Raw genomic sequence first — 17,502 nt, 5'->3', positions numbered from 1 at the left:
ACAGCACATTATAAAATACTTAGCTCAATATTTCACACAGTACATTCTGTTTGACTTGTAAGAATGCAGAACCACAGAACAGAGGTTCTGAGAGAGACAGACAGACAGACAGACAGACAGATCTGGACTCTGAATTAGCCGCTTTCAAGTAGAGTAGATAAAATACTCTACCACACTTTTTAAGGGAATCTGAGACCAGTAAAAGTCAGACCCTTGATAGACACAGACTGTTGTTTGGTGTGCTGGTGAAATGTACTTTGTTATGTACTGAAGTTCTCACCCTGGGCCAGCAGGGGGATAGTGTAGATAGTTTTCACTCAGGTCCACATATGCAAATAGGGGGTTGAAAGTGACGTTCAGTGATTGGATAGTTACAGAAAATGGTTACAGTTGCGTTGTAGTGGAGCTCTATATAAGCAGGCTGGCTGAGCCCTTCAGTTCAGTTCTGTTTTGGCCTGTGAATAAACAAGAGCTGTTCGCTGTGTCGTCTGATATGTTCACCCACAACCTAACATACTTCATATCTGAAGTCGGTGACCCCCATCGCCCTTAAAAATGTTGTGTGACCTCCTTAATTATACTTTACTAACCTTACAAAATGACTAACCTCAAGTACCTAAGATATTGTAAATAAAAGAATTAATCTCAGAATGCATATTGGGAATAAGAGGACATCAGTCAGTCGCAGGCTTGAGTTGATTGCAGACCTCCGTGCTCAGTGCATGGGCAATGTGGAAAAGGGTCAAAACACTGCTTGACTTGTACTTGAGGAAATCCCTTCCGTGATTCATGTGCGAGCAAGAGGTTAGATATCAGGGCCTGTGGGAGCCAGTGCTGCCCACAGGATTTACAGACCCGAGAACATAGAGGAGAGAAAGAGTGAGCTGTCTCCAGAGAGTGTAGACAAAGAGACACTACAATCCAGGGAATGCTGTTTAAATGCTTTTGTAATGTTCTTAAGTGGGTCCCTTGTGCATCTACGCACATGGTCACATTGTCAACCAAGCACCACAGCAGGATCCAAGAGAACAGCAGAATGGTGGCTTTACTAACTAAACAGATGATAACAGGATTAGCTCTGAGAGCAGCTTACAAAGAACTGCCTTGGTACAGGGCCAAAACACACACACACACACATGTCATAAATCTTGCCAAGTCATAGGAAGAACTATGGTTTCAGTGTTCCCAAACAGTTCTTTAGAATAGACGACCATGCCACTAGACCCCAAGATAATAATAATTACCGTATTTTTTGCTCTATAAGACTCACTTTTTCCCTCCTAAAAAGTAAGGGGAAATGTGTGTGCGTCTTATGGAGCGAATGCAGGCTGCACAGCTATCCCAGAAGCCAGAACAGCAAGAGGGATTGCTGCTTTCCCTGTGCAGTGATCCCTCTTGCTGTTCTGGCTTCTGAGATTCAGAATATATTTTTTTCTTGTTTTCCTCCTCCAAAAACTTGGTGCGTCTTGTGCTCTGGTGCGTCTTATAGAGCGAAAAATATGGTAGGTAAGTAGGGTTCAACCTTTAAAAGAACCAGGTAGGCAAGATTTGCCCAAATCCCATTCCTGCCATTCTTAGAAAAAAATTGCTTTCCAAATCTCCCTGCCTAAAGAAGGGTGAATCCGTATGTTTTGGTTCTCTCAGTTTCTCATTTTTCTAATCTTAAATTCAGTTCTCCACATTTATGCAACAACTGAACACTTGGTAGCTCAGTAGGCAGAGCGTGAGACTCTTAATTTCAAGGTCATGGCTTTGAGCCCTGTCTTGGGCAAAAGACTCCTGCATTGCAGAGGGTGAGACTGCTCTTGTAGTTCCTCCCAACTCTACAATTCTACGGTTCTCTTTGAAACGCATTTTTTAAAAATCCTTTGAAAATTCACCAGCATGGGACCATTTGGAGGCTTGCTGGGAATTTGTGGATTTAAAACTTTATTATACTTTGAGCGTTTTTGCTTAGTGCTTTGGAATCAGGAAAAGAGACAGGATCATTAGTCCAGCAGAGAAAATATTTCTCCATTGATTTGTTTTGCATGCAGTTGTAGTAAAAGAGCTTAACAGACATCAGTGAATATTCATTGCTCAGCCCAGGAAAGCCCTTTGTAATTATCAATGACTTTGTTTTTAGCAGAAACTGATCTTTAAATCAAACCCAGTGGGAAAGTCAAGGCAGGAACTGGTGGATGCCTCTAGGGAACACTTAGCAGTACATAAAATACTAGAAGCAACATGCGCATAGAATCTCATGGGAAGGAGTGATTGGTGGTTGATTTGGAGTGACAAAGGTTGGTGGGGAAATGTTTAAGCGCAACTGCTTTTCAACTCAAAATAGCCCACCTATTTTGCTTCTTTTCTTTAAGAAAAAACAGAACTCACCAAAAATATGAATATTGCAATAATCAATATGGGGAAATAAGAAGGGAATAAAGGAAAACATTGGTTGACTCTGTAGGGCAGATTTTAGAAGCATCAGTTAATTGAAACTGCCAAGACTCAACAACAGAATATGAAAAACAGAAACCCTTGCATTGCAGGGGGTTGAACTAGATGATTCTTGGGGTCCCTTCCAACTCTGCAATTCTATGATTCTGTACCTGAGGTGAACAAAACTGCATATTAGCAAGAAAAAGAGATAATGATGTTGAGTGGCAATGCAAAGCCAGAAAGAAAAACGGAAGTTCAATTTTAGCACTGTAAAATTTGAGAGAATGTGTTTATGGCCTGTTCTAATCAGATTATTATGAATGAAACATGTCAGATCATACGGTCACACACTCCTTATCCCCATCTCGTGCAGAAGAGCTGAATAATAGCACTTCTTTGGAGCAAATAATAAGAACCCTTCCGAAATAGACCAAAGACCTTCATAGTCTAAAACCCTGATGCCCACAGTAGTTAACTAGCTCACAATAAGGTCTTGAGGGCAATAGCCTTGCCCTCTATCTTCCACCATCCAACTTCACCGGCTGATCCTTGGGAGGGAGAAAAAGGTTTCTCTCGCTACTTTCTCCACACCATGCAAAATTTTCTAAACATCTCTTATATAACCCCTTACCCATCTATTGTTTCAAGGAACCTATGGGGTTATTATTTGGCTAAGATTTGGGGGAAGTCAGTAGGGTTGTGGCTCCAGGTGCCTTGAGGCCATGAGCAGCCAGGGGCTTACATGGGAAGATGAAAGAATCATGGGAGAATTGCTTTGGGATAAAATAGGTCACGATTTTATGGATTACAGATGTAAGTAGGTCTTGGCATAGGCATTGTAACCTGAATCACCCAGTCTGATTGTTTGATGGGATAGCTCAGTCGGTAGAGTATGAGACTGTTAATCTCAGGACTGTGGGTTTGAGTCCCATGTTGGGCGAAAGATTCTGCAATGCAGGGGATTGGACAAGATAACCCTCATGATCCCTTCCAACTCTACAATAGTATTATTCTATGATATTATTCTGTGATTCTAAGTGTTAATCCCAGGTTAAGGATCATCTCAAATGTATATTGCTAAGGAGGGAGATGTTGTCGTGCCACTCCTTGGTGTGTGGAGTGACGCAGGGCGCAATCCTCTCCCCAATGCTTTTTAACATCTTCATGCGCCCCCTTGCCCAGATTGTCCGGAGCTTTGGGCTGGGCTGTCACCAATATGCTGATGACACTCAGCTCTATCTGCTGATGGATGGCCACACCGACTCGGCCCCGAACACACTGACCAGATGCTTGGAAGCTGTGGCTGGATGGTTTCGTGGGAGCCGATTGAAACTAAATCCTTCAAAGACAGAGGTCCTCTGGCTGGGTCGGGATGGTATGGGGATGAGGGACCAACTCCCTTCTCTTGCAGGAGCCCAGTTGGTGCCAGTGCCTTCCGTTAAGAGTTTGGGTGTAATCCTTGATGCCTCCCTTTCCATGGAGGCGCAGGTTACAGCAACAGCCAAGGCGACATTTTTCCACCTTCGCCACATTAAGCAGTTGGTCCCTTACCTCTCCCGCCCCAATCTGGCCACAGTGTCCATCTTCTCACTAACCCTCAAGCAGAAAATGAAGGGTGGCTGGCTGGGGTTGCCGAGTGCCAGCTGAGCTCCAGGCAGGAGGTGTGGCCTGGCTTTATAGTTTTCCCTTGGGTCCGCTCCAAAGCCACAGCCACCATGTCGCCCATGATCAGTCAGAATCCAGGACAAACCACCAGAGGTCTGTGCAACCACTGAGGGAAGAAATGGCATTATCCCCGGCTGTGTGGGAACACAGAGCCTGCCACCCGCCCCTGGGGGCGCTCACCGGGAGAATAGTAAGCGGTTTTTTTTTTGTGAACTTCCTTTTCTTTCAAGCAGTGACTTCAAGGAACCAAACCCTTCTTTGCCCATGTTTAAGTTGGTCTTGGGAGGTGAGGTAAAAAGGTAAAGGTAAAGGTACCCCTGACCGTTAGGTCCAGTCACAGAGAACTCTGGGGTTGCGGCACTCACACTATAGTTAAAAAAAATGACTTTTTTCCTGTTCATTTTTTAAAAAATAATACTTTAGGACAACACCTGTTTTCGTGTTTGGTCCCACTTTTATAATCCTTGCCGCATCTAACAAATGAATTCTATTCCCAGAGTGACGGTTAGCGTGTAATGATGTTCTGGCACAAACAATCGTGTTTTGTCCTGACAGATACTCTTAGAAGTGGAAAGATTTTGTTGTGGAAAGGCTGTGGAGCTGGTGCTGGAAAGAATGCAGAAGAGAAGTGTTCATCTTCATAAGCAGAAAGCAAACTCCTTTTCCATTACTTCTAGAATTTTCTATACAAGCTGTTTTTAAAAAGCTCTGACAAAGCTGAGGATGAACATTTGTTCACTTTTATCCCTTCTTGCTTTTTCAAACGGATTTTTCCCTGGGGTGGGCGGTGAATTCAAAAGGACATTATTAAAACACACGAAAATACCGGTAAATCTTTAACCAGTTGTAAAAATACATAATAAAGCAATACTATACAGTACATTAAATGCAATTTAAATGAATTTAGCAGTTACATTCAACTGCCTTTCTTCACAGCTTTAGGATGTTAAAATTGAATATTATTTTCTATGGTTTTTTAAAAATCTTTTCTGTCAGTTCTGATACCAGTTTTTGGGTCTATATTTTCTTTGCACAACTTTACAGACAATATGCACAAATACATATTCTCCCACACTTAACAGCCTCAAATAGATCTAAACTTTATGTCTTGGCAATAACAGGCTTCTTTTTCATTCTTTTTTAGCAGAGTACTACTGATCAAGTTCAATGCTGTGATTATAACACTCTGGTTTGGGCAGGAGTGCTTTCTCCTAAACTTTTTTGATCAGTGATCCTGTCCCTTGTTTGTGCTGTTATCACCCGTCATTTAATTGTAAAATGTATTTCCTCTGAAACAGTGATTGTAACACCAGCAGTAGTTGAAGAGTAAGGTAAGGTAAAGGGACCCCTGACCATTAGGTCCAGTCGTGACCGACTCTGGGGTTGCAGCACTCATCTCGCTTTATTGGCTGAGGGAGCTGGCGTACATCTTCCGGGTCATGTGGCCAGCATGACTAAGCCGCTTCTGGCGAACCAGAGCAGCGCACGGAAACGCCGTTTACCTTCCCACCGGAGCGGTACCTATTTATCTACTTGCACTTTGACGTGCTTTCGAACTGCTAGGTTGGCAGGAGCAGGGAACGAGCAACGGGAGCTCACCCCGTCGCAGGGATTCGAACCGCCAACCTTCTGATCGGCAAGCCCAAGGCTCTGTGGTTTAACCTACAGCGCCACCAGAGTACCTTGTAAAAAAATGCATGCTAATTTAAGACATTTTGCAGCAGTCTGTTTCAGCAGTATGTGCCTCTCCATAATCTGTACACTAGGAAAAAGAGGTGGTTAACTTTGTCCAATTTCCTGTTGGCGGACTGTCTGTTCACTGCATGCTATCGGTTATCTACATTCTCTGCTCATCTATATTCCCTTTCTTCCTTTCCATCCCAGGCCCCTGGCCCACAGGATTTATAGGCATTATCTGGGCACGAGAGGGACAATTGCTGGGCACCCTGCTCAGCTCCTGGAAATAACAGTGATCTTCTGTGATATTATCCCAGTAATACGCATAGCAAGCAACACTCTCATTTGAGTACAAAACAAGAACACCACTTAGGGCACAAAGACAGGCTAATGTTTCGCTCTGGGGAAATGAAATAGTTTGGGGGATAAATGAGGGAAATCCCCAGTTCACAATGCCATGCAAAACGCAATGTTCTGTACAGGCACTCACCAGCTAAAATGCCCCTTTGCTGCCCTGCCTGTGCCTCTTTTGTCATTTCCGCTGCATGTCATCTTTGCACAAGCTTAATCTCTTTTCATTTGCATTTCATAAAATACATGGCAGCTCTGCCCGATCTTACTGTTTGGGAAGACTTCAATTCTTCTGTGCTGAAGATTTCACTGTTTGCCGGTCTGCTACCTTTAAACACTGTATATCATCAAGTCTCTGTTTGTATGCCCCCAGGGGTATTGTCATTTGTCTGTTTTGTGGTGTCTTGACAAGGACTGAGAGTTAGTACTTTCTTTTACTATTTGACTATTTTTATTTTCTTTATTTTTAAAAAAAATAATAATCTTATTGAAGAAATTTTAACATAATCAAACGTTCTAATTACCTTTTACAATTTCAATTAACACCCCGCCCCCCATGCGACTCCACCCAACTTCCTTCCCTGGTTTACAACTTTTTTAAAAAAATGTTTTTACTGTATTTTATAATTGGTGTTAGCTGCCCTGAGCCGGGTCTTGGCCTGGGAGGGCAGGGTATAAATATTATTATTATTATTATTATTATTATTATTATTATTATTATTATTATTTTCTGCTTATATTTTTATATAGCTTATGTATATTTTTACTTCATATTTATATTTTATATTTGCATTTGTCCATTGTAAGTGTATTATTCAAATCCTGAATATTTGACCACAGTGGTACCTCAGGTTAAGAAATTAATTCGTTCTGGAGGTCCATTCATAACCTGAAACTGTTCTTAACCTGAGGTACCACTTTAGCTAATGGGGCTGCCGCTGCCGCTGCAGAATTTCAGTTCTCATCCTGAAACAAAGTTCTTAACCTGAGGTACTATTTCTGGGTTAGCAGCATCTGTAACCTGAAGCGTCTGCAACCTGAGGTACCACTGTATTTTTAAAGTTGATCCATTCATCAATTCTCAGTTGTGTCCTTAGCCCTAGCTGTTTTTTGTTCACTGTTTTGGTGCTGCTGACAAGTCTAACTTGTCTGTAAATGTTCAAAGGATCTGTAAAGTTTACTTTATCTTTGAAGAAGGAGAATTCATCTTGGCCATAACACTGTGGATTAATACTAGCTAGAAGTAGTAGTAGCAACAATATCATTAGTTTAGCTTTAAGCCATAACAAAGGGAAAAAAATACTTTGAGGGTTGAGCCACAAATTTCCTGGCAGCCAATGCAAATAGAGACATGTGCTGATATAATTTTCTTTGTCCAGCAACAGAAAGCACACAAACTCACTTGATGAAACAATCCTGCCGATGAACTCAGACATATATTTTTCATAAGGATCTTTATATTAAGGATACTGAGTATGTCATGAACCTCCAAGGGTAATTTCTTATAACTCATCCATAAAGGCAGAACACAATTCTGTAAAAGCAATTCTACGAGAAGCCAATGTTGTTGTTGTTTAGTCGTGTCCAACTCTTCGTGACCCCATGGACCAGAGCACGCCAGGCACTCCTGTCTTCCACTACCTCCCGCAGTTTGGTCAAACTCATGCTGGTAGGTTCCAGAACACTGTCCAGCCATCTTGTCCTCTGTCGTCCCCTTTTCCTTGTGCCCTCCATCTTTCCCAACATCAGGGTCTTTTCCAGGGAGTCTTCTCTTCTCATGAGGTGGCCAAAGTATTGGAGCCTCAGCTTCACGATCTGTCCTTCCAATGAGCACTCAGGGCTGATTTCCTTCAGAATGGATACGTTTGATCTTCTTGCAGTCCATGGGACTCTCATGAGTCTCCTCCAGCACCATAATTCAAAAAGCATCGATTCTCTGGTGATCAGACTTCTTTATGGTCCAGCTCTCACTTCCATACATCACTACTGGGAAAACCATGGCTTTAACTATACGGACCTTTGTTGGCAAGGTGATGTCTCTGCTTTAACCGTTAATTCCAAGGAGTCAGTTTTCCCAATAAGGTGGGACAAACCATAGCAATGATCCTTGAAGGATTAGAAATTTCTAAAACCAGCTTGCTCTTCACACAGAATATAGTTGAAGGAGACCTACTTCTACATCCTATTAAGTAAAAAAAGTGGCATATATTTTAGAAGAGATAGCCAACAAACTGATTGACTTCTTATTCTGCACAAAATAGGGAATGCATTTTTTAAAAAACAGGATAAACAACAGAAGAAGTGAACACATAAGATGGAAATTAAAACAATAAAACAATTTATTTAAAGTAAACATTTCTACAATAATGTACTGTATATGATACATCCCCATTCTTCAAAGAAACATTTCCTTTAACAAATAATTCTGGTTTTTTATGCTACTTGCTCAAAAAGAATGATTAATAATGCCTTCAGTAAGATTTACATTTTGAATAAAAACTTACTTCTCCAAACCTTTGTTAGGCATTACAAGAATAGGCAATCGTAGAACATCATAAAACATCCATGTTACAGCCATGTAAAATATAGTTTTTCATTGGGATTCTCAGCCAGCCTTGCAGTTACTTCCGGGTTAATGTCAGACAGATAGAATTTGATATTTTCATTGCGCTGTGGTGTTAGACTACCCATAAAAAGGGGATAGCATGTATTTTTGTAGCTGGCTGTACAATGGACAGTAGAAAAGAATATGTTCTATGGTGTCCGGCACATTCAAAGAACTTCCACAATGTATCATATCTGGGAATGTTTAAATATCTGCCCTTGACCAAAGCTGAGGGGGAAATGTTCAGTCATGCTAACATAAATGCCCTGGGTTGGACTGGAATTATTAATTTTGAGATATGAGTGCCCCTGTTACCTGTTGCATTCAAACCATAGAACTTGGGGGAGCAATTTTTATTTACAGCTGACCCGTTGTTTTGTTTTTCAATGTCCCTGAATCTGGTTTGAATATTGCAATAGATATATTGCTCACTTGAATTATACAAGAGTTCCAAGTCAATACCGATAGATCTGATTTTGCTGTGTAAGAGTTGGAACCATCTGGATTTATAAGAGTCCTTAAGTAAGTCGGAGAGCAGGCTCGAAGGTTGGCAACGAAAATGGCAACGCAACCAGTATTTTATAGTGCTAGTCCACACCCAATTTTCCGTCATGTGTATATCTAGTTCTGCACACATCGTCTCATACTTGATTTAACTTGGGAGCCCCAGGATACGTCTCAAGAAACCTGAGTTTTTAAATGAAAACATAAACTGTCAGCTCTTTGAATTTCCATCTTCTCCTCAGTGGAAAAAAGCCTGCATTTTTCCCTCTTTGCATGAGAAATAAATGAAAAACATGATATTAAGAAGACTAAATAAAACTTGTGTAATTCACCATGACCTCGGTTTTCTTTATAAAGCTGCTCCTAGTGCCATTAAGTATGATTACCTTTTCTGCACCCTAACCACTTGCAATTCTGTCATGCAATGGGGAGGAGAGCTATATAGGTAGGAGACAGGGTTTGGGAACATACAAATGCCTGTTAATGGCTACTGTCATCACTTCAATAAGTGATTCCCAAGAGTTCTTGCGAATATATATTTCAGTATTCAGAGCTGACAATGAAATGCATTGCACAATTATAATGCTCTGATTCAAAAAGTTGCTAGTTGCGTTTTGTTACTTTTTCGCTGCTGCCACTAACACATGCATGAAAGCCCAATCAGCGTATAAGGTAAAGGGACCCCTGACCATTAGGTCCAGTCGTGACCGACTCTGGGGTTGCGGCACTCATCTCGCTTTATTGGCCAAGGGAGCCGGCGCAGAGCTTCTGGGTCATGTGGCCAGCACGACTAAGCCACTTCTGGCGAACCAGACCAGCGCACGGAAACGCCGTTTACCTTCCCGCCACTATCTACTTGCATTTTGACATGCTTTCAAACTGCTAGGTTGGGAGTAGCAGGGACTGAGCAACGGGAGCTCACCCCGTCGCTGGGATTTGAACCACCAACCTTCTGATTGGCAAGTCCTAGGCTTTGCGGTTTAGACCACAGCGCCACCCGCGTCCCAATCAGCGTATAAATCATTGCAAATGAGAGAACAGGACTCAGCTTGCTTTGAGGTTCGACTGTTTCAAAACTCATAACCCTACTGTGGAGTGGAGTAGCCGGGGGGGGGGAGCTCAATCCCAGTTGTTGGGGTGAAGGTCTCTCATCTTGCAGAGAAGGCCCACCAAGATGATCAAGGATCTGGAAACCAAACCTTATGAGGAACTGTTGAGCAAGTTGGGTATGTTTAGCCTGGAAAAGAGGCTGTCCCATGGAAGATGGAGCAAGCTTGTTTTCTCCTGCTCTGGAGGTTAGGACCTCCTGTGGTGCAATGGGTCAGTGCGTCTGGCTGTTAACCAGAAGTTTGGTGGTTTGAGCCCACCCAGGGATGGCTGTGGGCAGAATTCCTGCATTGCAGGAGGTTGTTTTGAGACTACAATTCCCATCATCCCTGACCCCTGATCCTGCTAGCTAGGGATCATGGGTGTTTTAGGCCAAAAACATCTGGCGGGCTGAGTTTGAGGAAGCCTGGACTAAATGATTCTTAGAGTCCATTCCAGCCCTAGAATTCTATAATTCTTTGACCCAAACCAATGGCTTCAAGTTACAAGAAAGGAGATTCTGACTAAATGTTCAGGAAGAACATTAGTAAGAGCTGGTCGACAGTGTTCAGAAAGGAGTGGACTCTCCTTCTCTGGAGGTTTTTAAACAGAGGCCATCTGTCAGGGATTGCTATGATCGCAGGGGCTAGAACTAAATTATCCTTGAGGTCTCTTCCAACCCCAAATTTCTATGATTCTGCAACATGCTATGGCTGGGGAAGGAGCAAAATGGCTTCTATCTCCTGTTCAGGAACCCTTGCATTTGCAGAAAGCCATGATTTGGTTCAGTGTTTCATGTGAACCTGATCACAGAAATGGAGCCAGGAAAAAATGTTGATAAAATATTTTTTGCTTATAGTTTAATGTAACAACATAAACATTATTATTCAATGGAATAATGATGGAGTTGTGGAGGGAGGTGCCAGAAATCTAAACTGAGCCCATCTGAAAATGACTCAAGCAAACTGTTATTTCAACAGCTCGAATGCCTTAGCAGCTACTAACAGGTAGGACCAGATAGTTCGAGAGATCATGAATTAATATGCGCAGGGGCATGATGAGCACAGTCTGACTGTTAATATAAGAAGCATTTTCCCCAAGCTATTAGTTCATCTCTGAATGTTCAGCCCTTGTAGAAAACTGTTTTAATGGGGTTGAACCAGAATGGGTAATCCATGATGAAAGATTATATATTTCTGCATCTTTCAACAATAGAATCATTCGTTGTCAGCTATTTTTCTAACCAAGTAAACAAATGCTGGGTTTCAGCTCTTCTGGACACATTAATTAAATTTTGCATCTTTCAACAAGGGAATATAACAATACAAAGGTTATTCAATAAACTGAAATTGAACACTGTGCCATTGTTATTGCATGCAAAAAAAAAATCAGACGGGAAATATTATAAATATATTTTATTGTTCCTAACATACTTGGTGTTTTAACAAGTGGGGCCTACAGTAAAACGTTGCAATCTCCCCGCACCCCTTTATAGGCATGCTCCTGTTTAGGGCGTCAGCCAGTTATGTTGTCCTTCAGGGTGGTGCTGTGGTCTAAACCACTGAGCCTCTTGGGCTTGCCGATCAGAAGATTGCCGGTTCAAATCCGCACAACAGGGTGAGTTCCCGTTGCTCAGTCCCAGCTCCTGCCAACCAAGCAGTTCGAAAGCACAAAGTGCAAGTAGATAAAGCACACTAGTGCAAGTGGCGCCCTCCCTGTGGAACGCCCTCCCACCAGATGTCAAAGAGAACAACAACTACCAGAATTTTAGAAGACATCTGAAGGCAGCCCTGTTTAGGGAAGCTTTTAATGTTTGATGCATTACAGTATTTTAATATTTTTTGGGAAGCCGCCCAGAGTGGCTGGGGAAGCTCTGTCAGATGGGCGGGGTATAAATAATAAATTATTATTATAAAATTATTATTATTATAAATAGGTACCACTGCAGCTGGAAGGTAAACGGCATTTCCGTTCACTCTGGTTTCCATCACGGTGTTCTGTTGCACCAGAAGTGGTTTAGTCCTGCTAACCGCATGACCCGGAAGGCTGTCTGTGGACAAACACTGCTTCCTCGGCCTGAAAAAGATGAGCGCTGCAACTCCATATTTGCCTTTTACTGAGCTTAACTGTCCAGGGGTACTTTACCTTTACCTTTACCTTTACTTTATTTTACTTTAGTGGGACGCAGGTAGCGCTGTGGTCTAAACCACTGAGCCCAGGGCTTACCAATCGGAAGGTCGGCATTTTGAATCCCCATGACGGTGTGAGCTCCTGTTGCTCGGTCTCTGCTCCTACCAACCTAGCAGTTCAATAGCCCGTCAAAGTGCAAGTAGATAAAGAGGTACCACTCCGGCGGGAAGGTAAACGTTGTTTCCGTGCACTACTCTGGTTTCGCCAGAAGCAGCTTAGTCATGCTGGCCACATGACCCGGAAAAACTGTCTGTGGATAAAAGTTGGCTCCCTTGGCCAGTAAAGCGAGATGAGCGCTGCAACCCCAGAGTCGTCTGCGACTGGACTTAACTGTCAGGGGTCCTTTACCTTTACCTTTATATTAGGTATATAGTTCAAGATGATGTTATCCTCTGAATTTTTTAACTCTTCCCCCACAATAATTATACATCTCAATATTTTTTCCAAAAAATTGCTAACACTGAACTGGAATTCCTCTCAAAATGTAGATCAATCTGGGAATAATATTCATCTTGAGAGCATTAACCCTTCCCCATAGGGTACGGTTTAGTGACTCCCATCTATCTAAAGAAATCTAAAGAAATCTCCATCTATCTAAAGAAACCTCATTAATTACAAATATTCCTATATTACTGGAAGCTATTAGTCATTATTTTTCAACCAGTGAGGACACCTTCATAGAGATTTCTTTTCAACGCAGTGACCAGGAATCAGGCTTTGCAGTGCAATTCCCATTAATGTTAAAATGAATTATATGATTCAAATCCCATACACAAACACGGAAAATCTGTATCTTGATGTTTGTTAATTCAATGCACGTTGTGAATTGCTTGGTAGCTCCCTGGGACTAGTGACGAAGCAATTTGTGTAAGCAGAGGCAGTACCAAGTGACCCAGAAGGATTCTGTAAATACCCTAGACACCACCTCTGGGCGATAGCTGGTCTCACTTTACATCAGAACTGCAATAAATCAGCAAAATAACCCAACAAAAATCCCATTTCCTTGGCTTCATCTTTTGGAGATGTATTTTTATAAAACGAACAGGAGCAGTTTTATTCACAGTTTCACTTGATGACAAAGCAGCTGTGTTACCCAACTCTGTCAAATGTAGTTAACAGCTACACAGAGCCCCTGAGTGTGCTGGGTGCCTTGAGAGAAGTGCATAATAGGAAATGTAAAGAAAATGAAGGTACATTTTTTCACCTTTGGTGGACATGCCCTAGGATTAAGGTTTTCTGGGAAATGATTTATAATGAATTGAAAAAGGTATTTAAATGTACCTTTGTGAAGAAACCAGAGGCCTTTCTCTTGGGCATGGTCGGCCAATTGGTGTTAAAAAGGGATAGAACTTTCTTTATGTACGCTACAACAGCAGCAAGAATACTCATCGCAAAGTATTGGAAGACGCAAGATCTACCCACTCTGGAAGAATGGCAGACGAAGTTGATTGACTTTATGGGATTGGCAGAAATGACTGGCAGAATCCGCGACCAGGGAGAAGAGTCGGCAGAAGAAGAATGGAAGAAATTCAAGGACTACTTACAAAAATACTGCAATATTAATGAATGTTGAGTGATGTTGGATTGAAATTAAGTGGTTTCTAGCTGTAATGGTACAAAAGAATATGAAAAAATGGTTCTTTTTTCTTTGTATATAAGTAAAAGTTTAAGCTACAATAATTTAAGAAGATGGATAGAAAATAAGGGGTTTTTTAACTGTAATGCTATGAGATAAGGATTTGCTGGATAAACAATTTGAACTGGAATACAAGAAGGGGAGGCATGAGGAGGTCAGGGAAATATGTTACTGAAAAATAAGTTATGAATTTTATGTGTTTTTATTATTTTTTCTTTTTAATTTTTTCTTTGTTTGTATAAAATGGAAAATTCTAATAAATATCTTATATAAAAAAAGAGAGAGAAGTGCATAATAGAGCATGAGAACTTAGGAAAAGACATTTCCCCTTTCCCAGGGAGATGACGTTGGGGGCAAGGGAGCAAGCCCTCCCCACGCACACAGGGTGGGATCACCCCTGCACCATTGGATGGTACTCAGCCACAGCATCCTTAGGCCTGTGGTGTTCGTACAGAGCCCCTGGTCGTCTCACGGACTATTGACTGTGCACCACTAATCCGCTGCCACCAACCAGGTCCTCCCTGGTAAAACCACTTCAGTCTCAGTCAGCTTCTCAATTAATAAAGAAGAGTGTATTTTATTTCAGACACAAACAAACTTTTAGGGCATTCCAAACATTGTTGCTCTTTACTTTCTTAGTCTTATTTTCCTCTCTCTATCTCTTCTACCTCCCCACACTCAAGAACCCACGGCCCTAACTGTCTCTCTATTACCAACTGCCTTTCCCAACCAGCCAACCCACGAAAGCCAACCAACTACCCACCCACAACTCCCAACGAACTCCTCCCAGAACTGGTTTTATAGTCCCACTGACTCCACCCCCCTGGATCCTGACTGTGCAACCTGTTTAACTATTTCCCTTCCAGCACTCTCTCATATATGCTAACGTCACAAGGCCGTCCAATCCCGACGGTCCGGGGACGTGGTGCAGGCTATTTAAACTGCCCACGGCCAAGGACACGCCCGTGTTTTTCTCCCTGCTCGGTCAGTTCTCCCGCCCTCCCTCCCTTAGGTTAGGCTCTTCTATTTCTTGACCTTGCTATGGACCTCGGTTGTCACCTTGGTTGTCCAAGGTGCCTGGTAGGAATTTTTCCACTTGACAAATTGGCACCGGCCATTTGGATCTTTCGCCTACCTTGTAGCAAATCGTTACAACTTTGTAGGGTTTAGCGGTTAGGCATCAGAGTATTAGGTTGAAGGTGAAGGGAGGTAGTGGTCATCACCTACCCCTCCTAATTTAAGGGTATTCCGTTAAAGGAATCCAGTGGGCGTGGTCTCCGTCCAAAGCCCCAGACTGGCGGCTGTGGCCATGGCACGACCCCTAGCAGTGACCCTGGGGGAGTTTCTAGTTGATGTGCATCAGCAGGTCTCCCCCTACTGGTGGTTAACCCTTCCAAGACTCCTGCAGACGGGCAGGAGTCAGATATAGTCAGGTGGTTTCCAATGCCTGAGCCAATACCACTCACATTCTGTAACCAATACAGTTGTGGCCTTTTTTGCCCATTAAACTAAAATACTGTTTCATGTGTCTTTATTCCAACTCCTGGGAGGGTTTGGGACCTTGCCACGCAACTCCTTCACAATGAATAACAGGATTGATCTATGTAGCCCAAGTGTCAATATTTCTAGCAAGATACGACATGCTACCATCCATATCACCAGTACTAGGACTATTTAAAGTGTTGTTGTAGCACTGATCGAAGGACAAGAATGTAGCATCATTAGTGTTCATGTTGCATTACAGAAATAGCATAAACAAAATATGGGTCCCTGACTTGCAGGTCTCATTATGTAAATTAAGGATAGGTTTAATCTTAAATGAAGAAAAAAAAACCCACCCGGTAATTAGTCAGAGCATCTCTAACTGATTTCTATATTGCCCAAAGATTAAAAAAAGAAAACCTCAACTCTAGTTACTACCTCTGTACATATTTTTAAAGGAAAGAATAGGAAGGATATATGTTGTATCATAATTATACATTGTGAATTTTTTTTTCATTTTTTCATGCAGTGTAGATACCAGTTCTCTTATTTAATGCACTATCTCAACCACCTTCTTTGTGGTTCAAGCCATATTGATTGGTAAATATGCAGGCAGGAAAGTGAGGTTGAAGATGGCTTTTCCAAGATACCCAATGGCACTCCAGCTCAAGCTGAATGAGAAGTGAGCCCAGGATGCTTTGTGCCTTTAACCCTGAAACACTTTATCCACTATAATTAATATGTTATCACTGAAACAACACTATAAAAGTGTGCTCTGTTGTGAAATCAGAAAATACAAGGTAAAGGGCATTACTTTTATATAATCTGCACCTTTTTCATCAGCTGCCTCTTTATTTTGTATATTGCGCCTTTAGTTCCTCTAATTTAATTTGTTATTTAATTTGTATTTCAAGAAAATATGTCCTCTTTTCACCTTTCAGAATAAGACACAAGGACTGAGTTTTGTCCGGATACATGCACCATGGAATGTACTTAGCCGAGAAGCAGAGTTTCTTAAAATAAAAATGCCCACTAAAAGGGTAAGTAGTACACAGTTCTGTTTTAATTATTTTGAAACTTGCAGAGCATTACAGAGGAAAGGCAGTGAAGGCTGGTTATTTCTAACTTCTGAGTATGGCAAGGAAGAAGCACCCCTCCCCAGTGACTACCTATGATAACCTATAACGTTGTTGTTGTTGTTTAGTTGTTTAGTTGTGTCCGACTCTTCATGACCCCCTGGACCAGAGCACTCCTGCCTTCCATTGCCTCCCGCAGTTTGGTCAAACTCATGTTTAGATCTTCGAGAACACTGTCCAACCATCTCGTCCTCTGCCGTCCCCTTCTCCTTGTGCCCTCCATCTTTCCCAACATCAGGGTCTTTTCCAGGGAGTCTTCTCTTCTCATGAGGGGGCCAAAGTATTGGAGTCTCAGCTTCAGGATCTGTCCTTCCAGTGAGCACTCAGGGCTGATTTCCTTCAGAATGGAGAGGTTTGATCTTCTTGCAGTCCATGGGACTCTCAAGAGTCTCCTCCAGCACCAGAATTCAAAAGCATCAATTCTTCAGTGATCAGCCTTCTTTATGGTGCAGCTCTCACTTCCAGACATCACTACTGGGAAAACCAGAGCTTTATAAGGAAATTGGCATGACACACATTTCAACATGTTAGTTGTTTAATGGAATTGTGGTGCTGGGAGGGACCTGAAGAGTCATCTAGTCCAGCCCTCTGCAATGCAGGAATCACAGCTAAAGAGCTCCTGACAGATGGCCACCCAACCTTTGTTAGGAAATGTCCACCATCTGAGGTTGGGGGTGCAGGTGGAGCTGTGGTGTAAACCACTGAACCTCTTGGGCTTGCCGATCAGAAGGTCGGTGGTTCGAATCCCC

General features: G+C 42.2%; 1 protein-coding gene across 2 annotated transcripts in view; it reads left to right on the top strand.

Moving 5' to 3' along the window:
- Positions 1-17,502, top strand: part of ANO2 (anoctamin 2) — a 145,410-nt gene that overhangs the window by 14,251 nt on the left and 113,657 nt on the right. The window contains exons 1-2 of one of the 2 annotated variants that reach the window (XM_083615566.1): positions 14,629-15,119; positions 16,559-16,657. In XM_083615566.1, coding sequence (XP_083471692.1) covers positions 15,015-15,119; positions 16,559-16,657 — 204 coding nt within the window. In that variant the 5' untranslated portion in view covers positions 14,629-15,014. Of the gene's footprint in view, positions 1-14,628; positions 15,120-16,558; positions 16,658-17,502 lie in introns of those variants that run through there. The other variant, XM_083615565.1, reaches the window with a different exon arrangement.

This window comes from Podarcis filfolensis (assembly GCF_964270895.1).
Source record: "Podarcis filfolensis genome assembly, chromosome: 5".
Taxonomy (NCBI): Eukaryota; Metazoa; Chordata; class Lepidosauria; order Squamata; family Lacertidae; genus Podarcis; species Podarcis filfolensis.
Note: the sequence above shows the minus strand (reverse complement) of the source record. Positions and strands in the feature narration are given on the sequence as shown.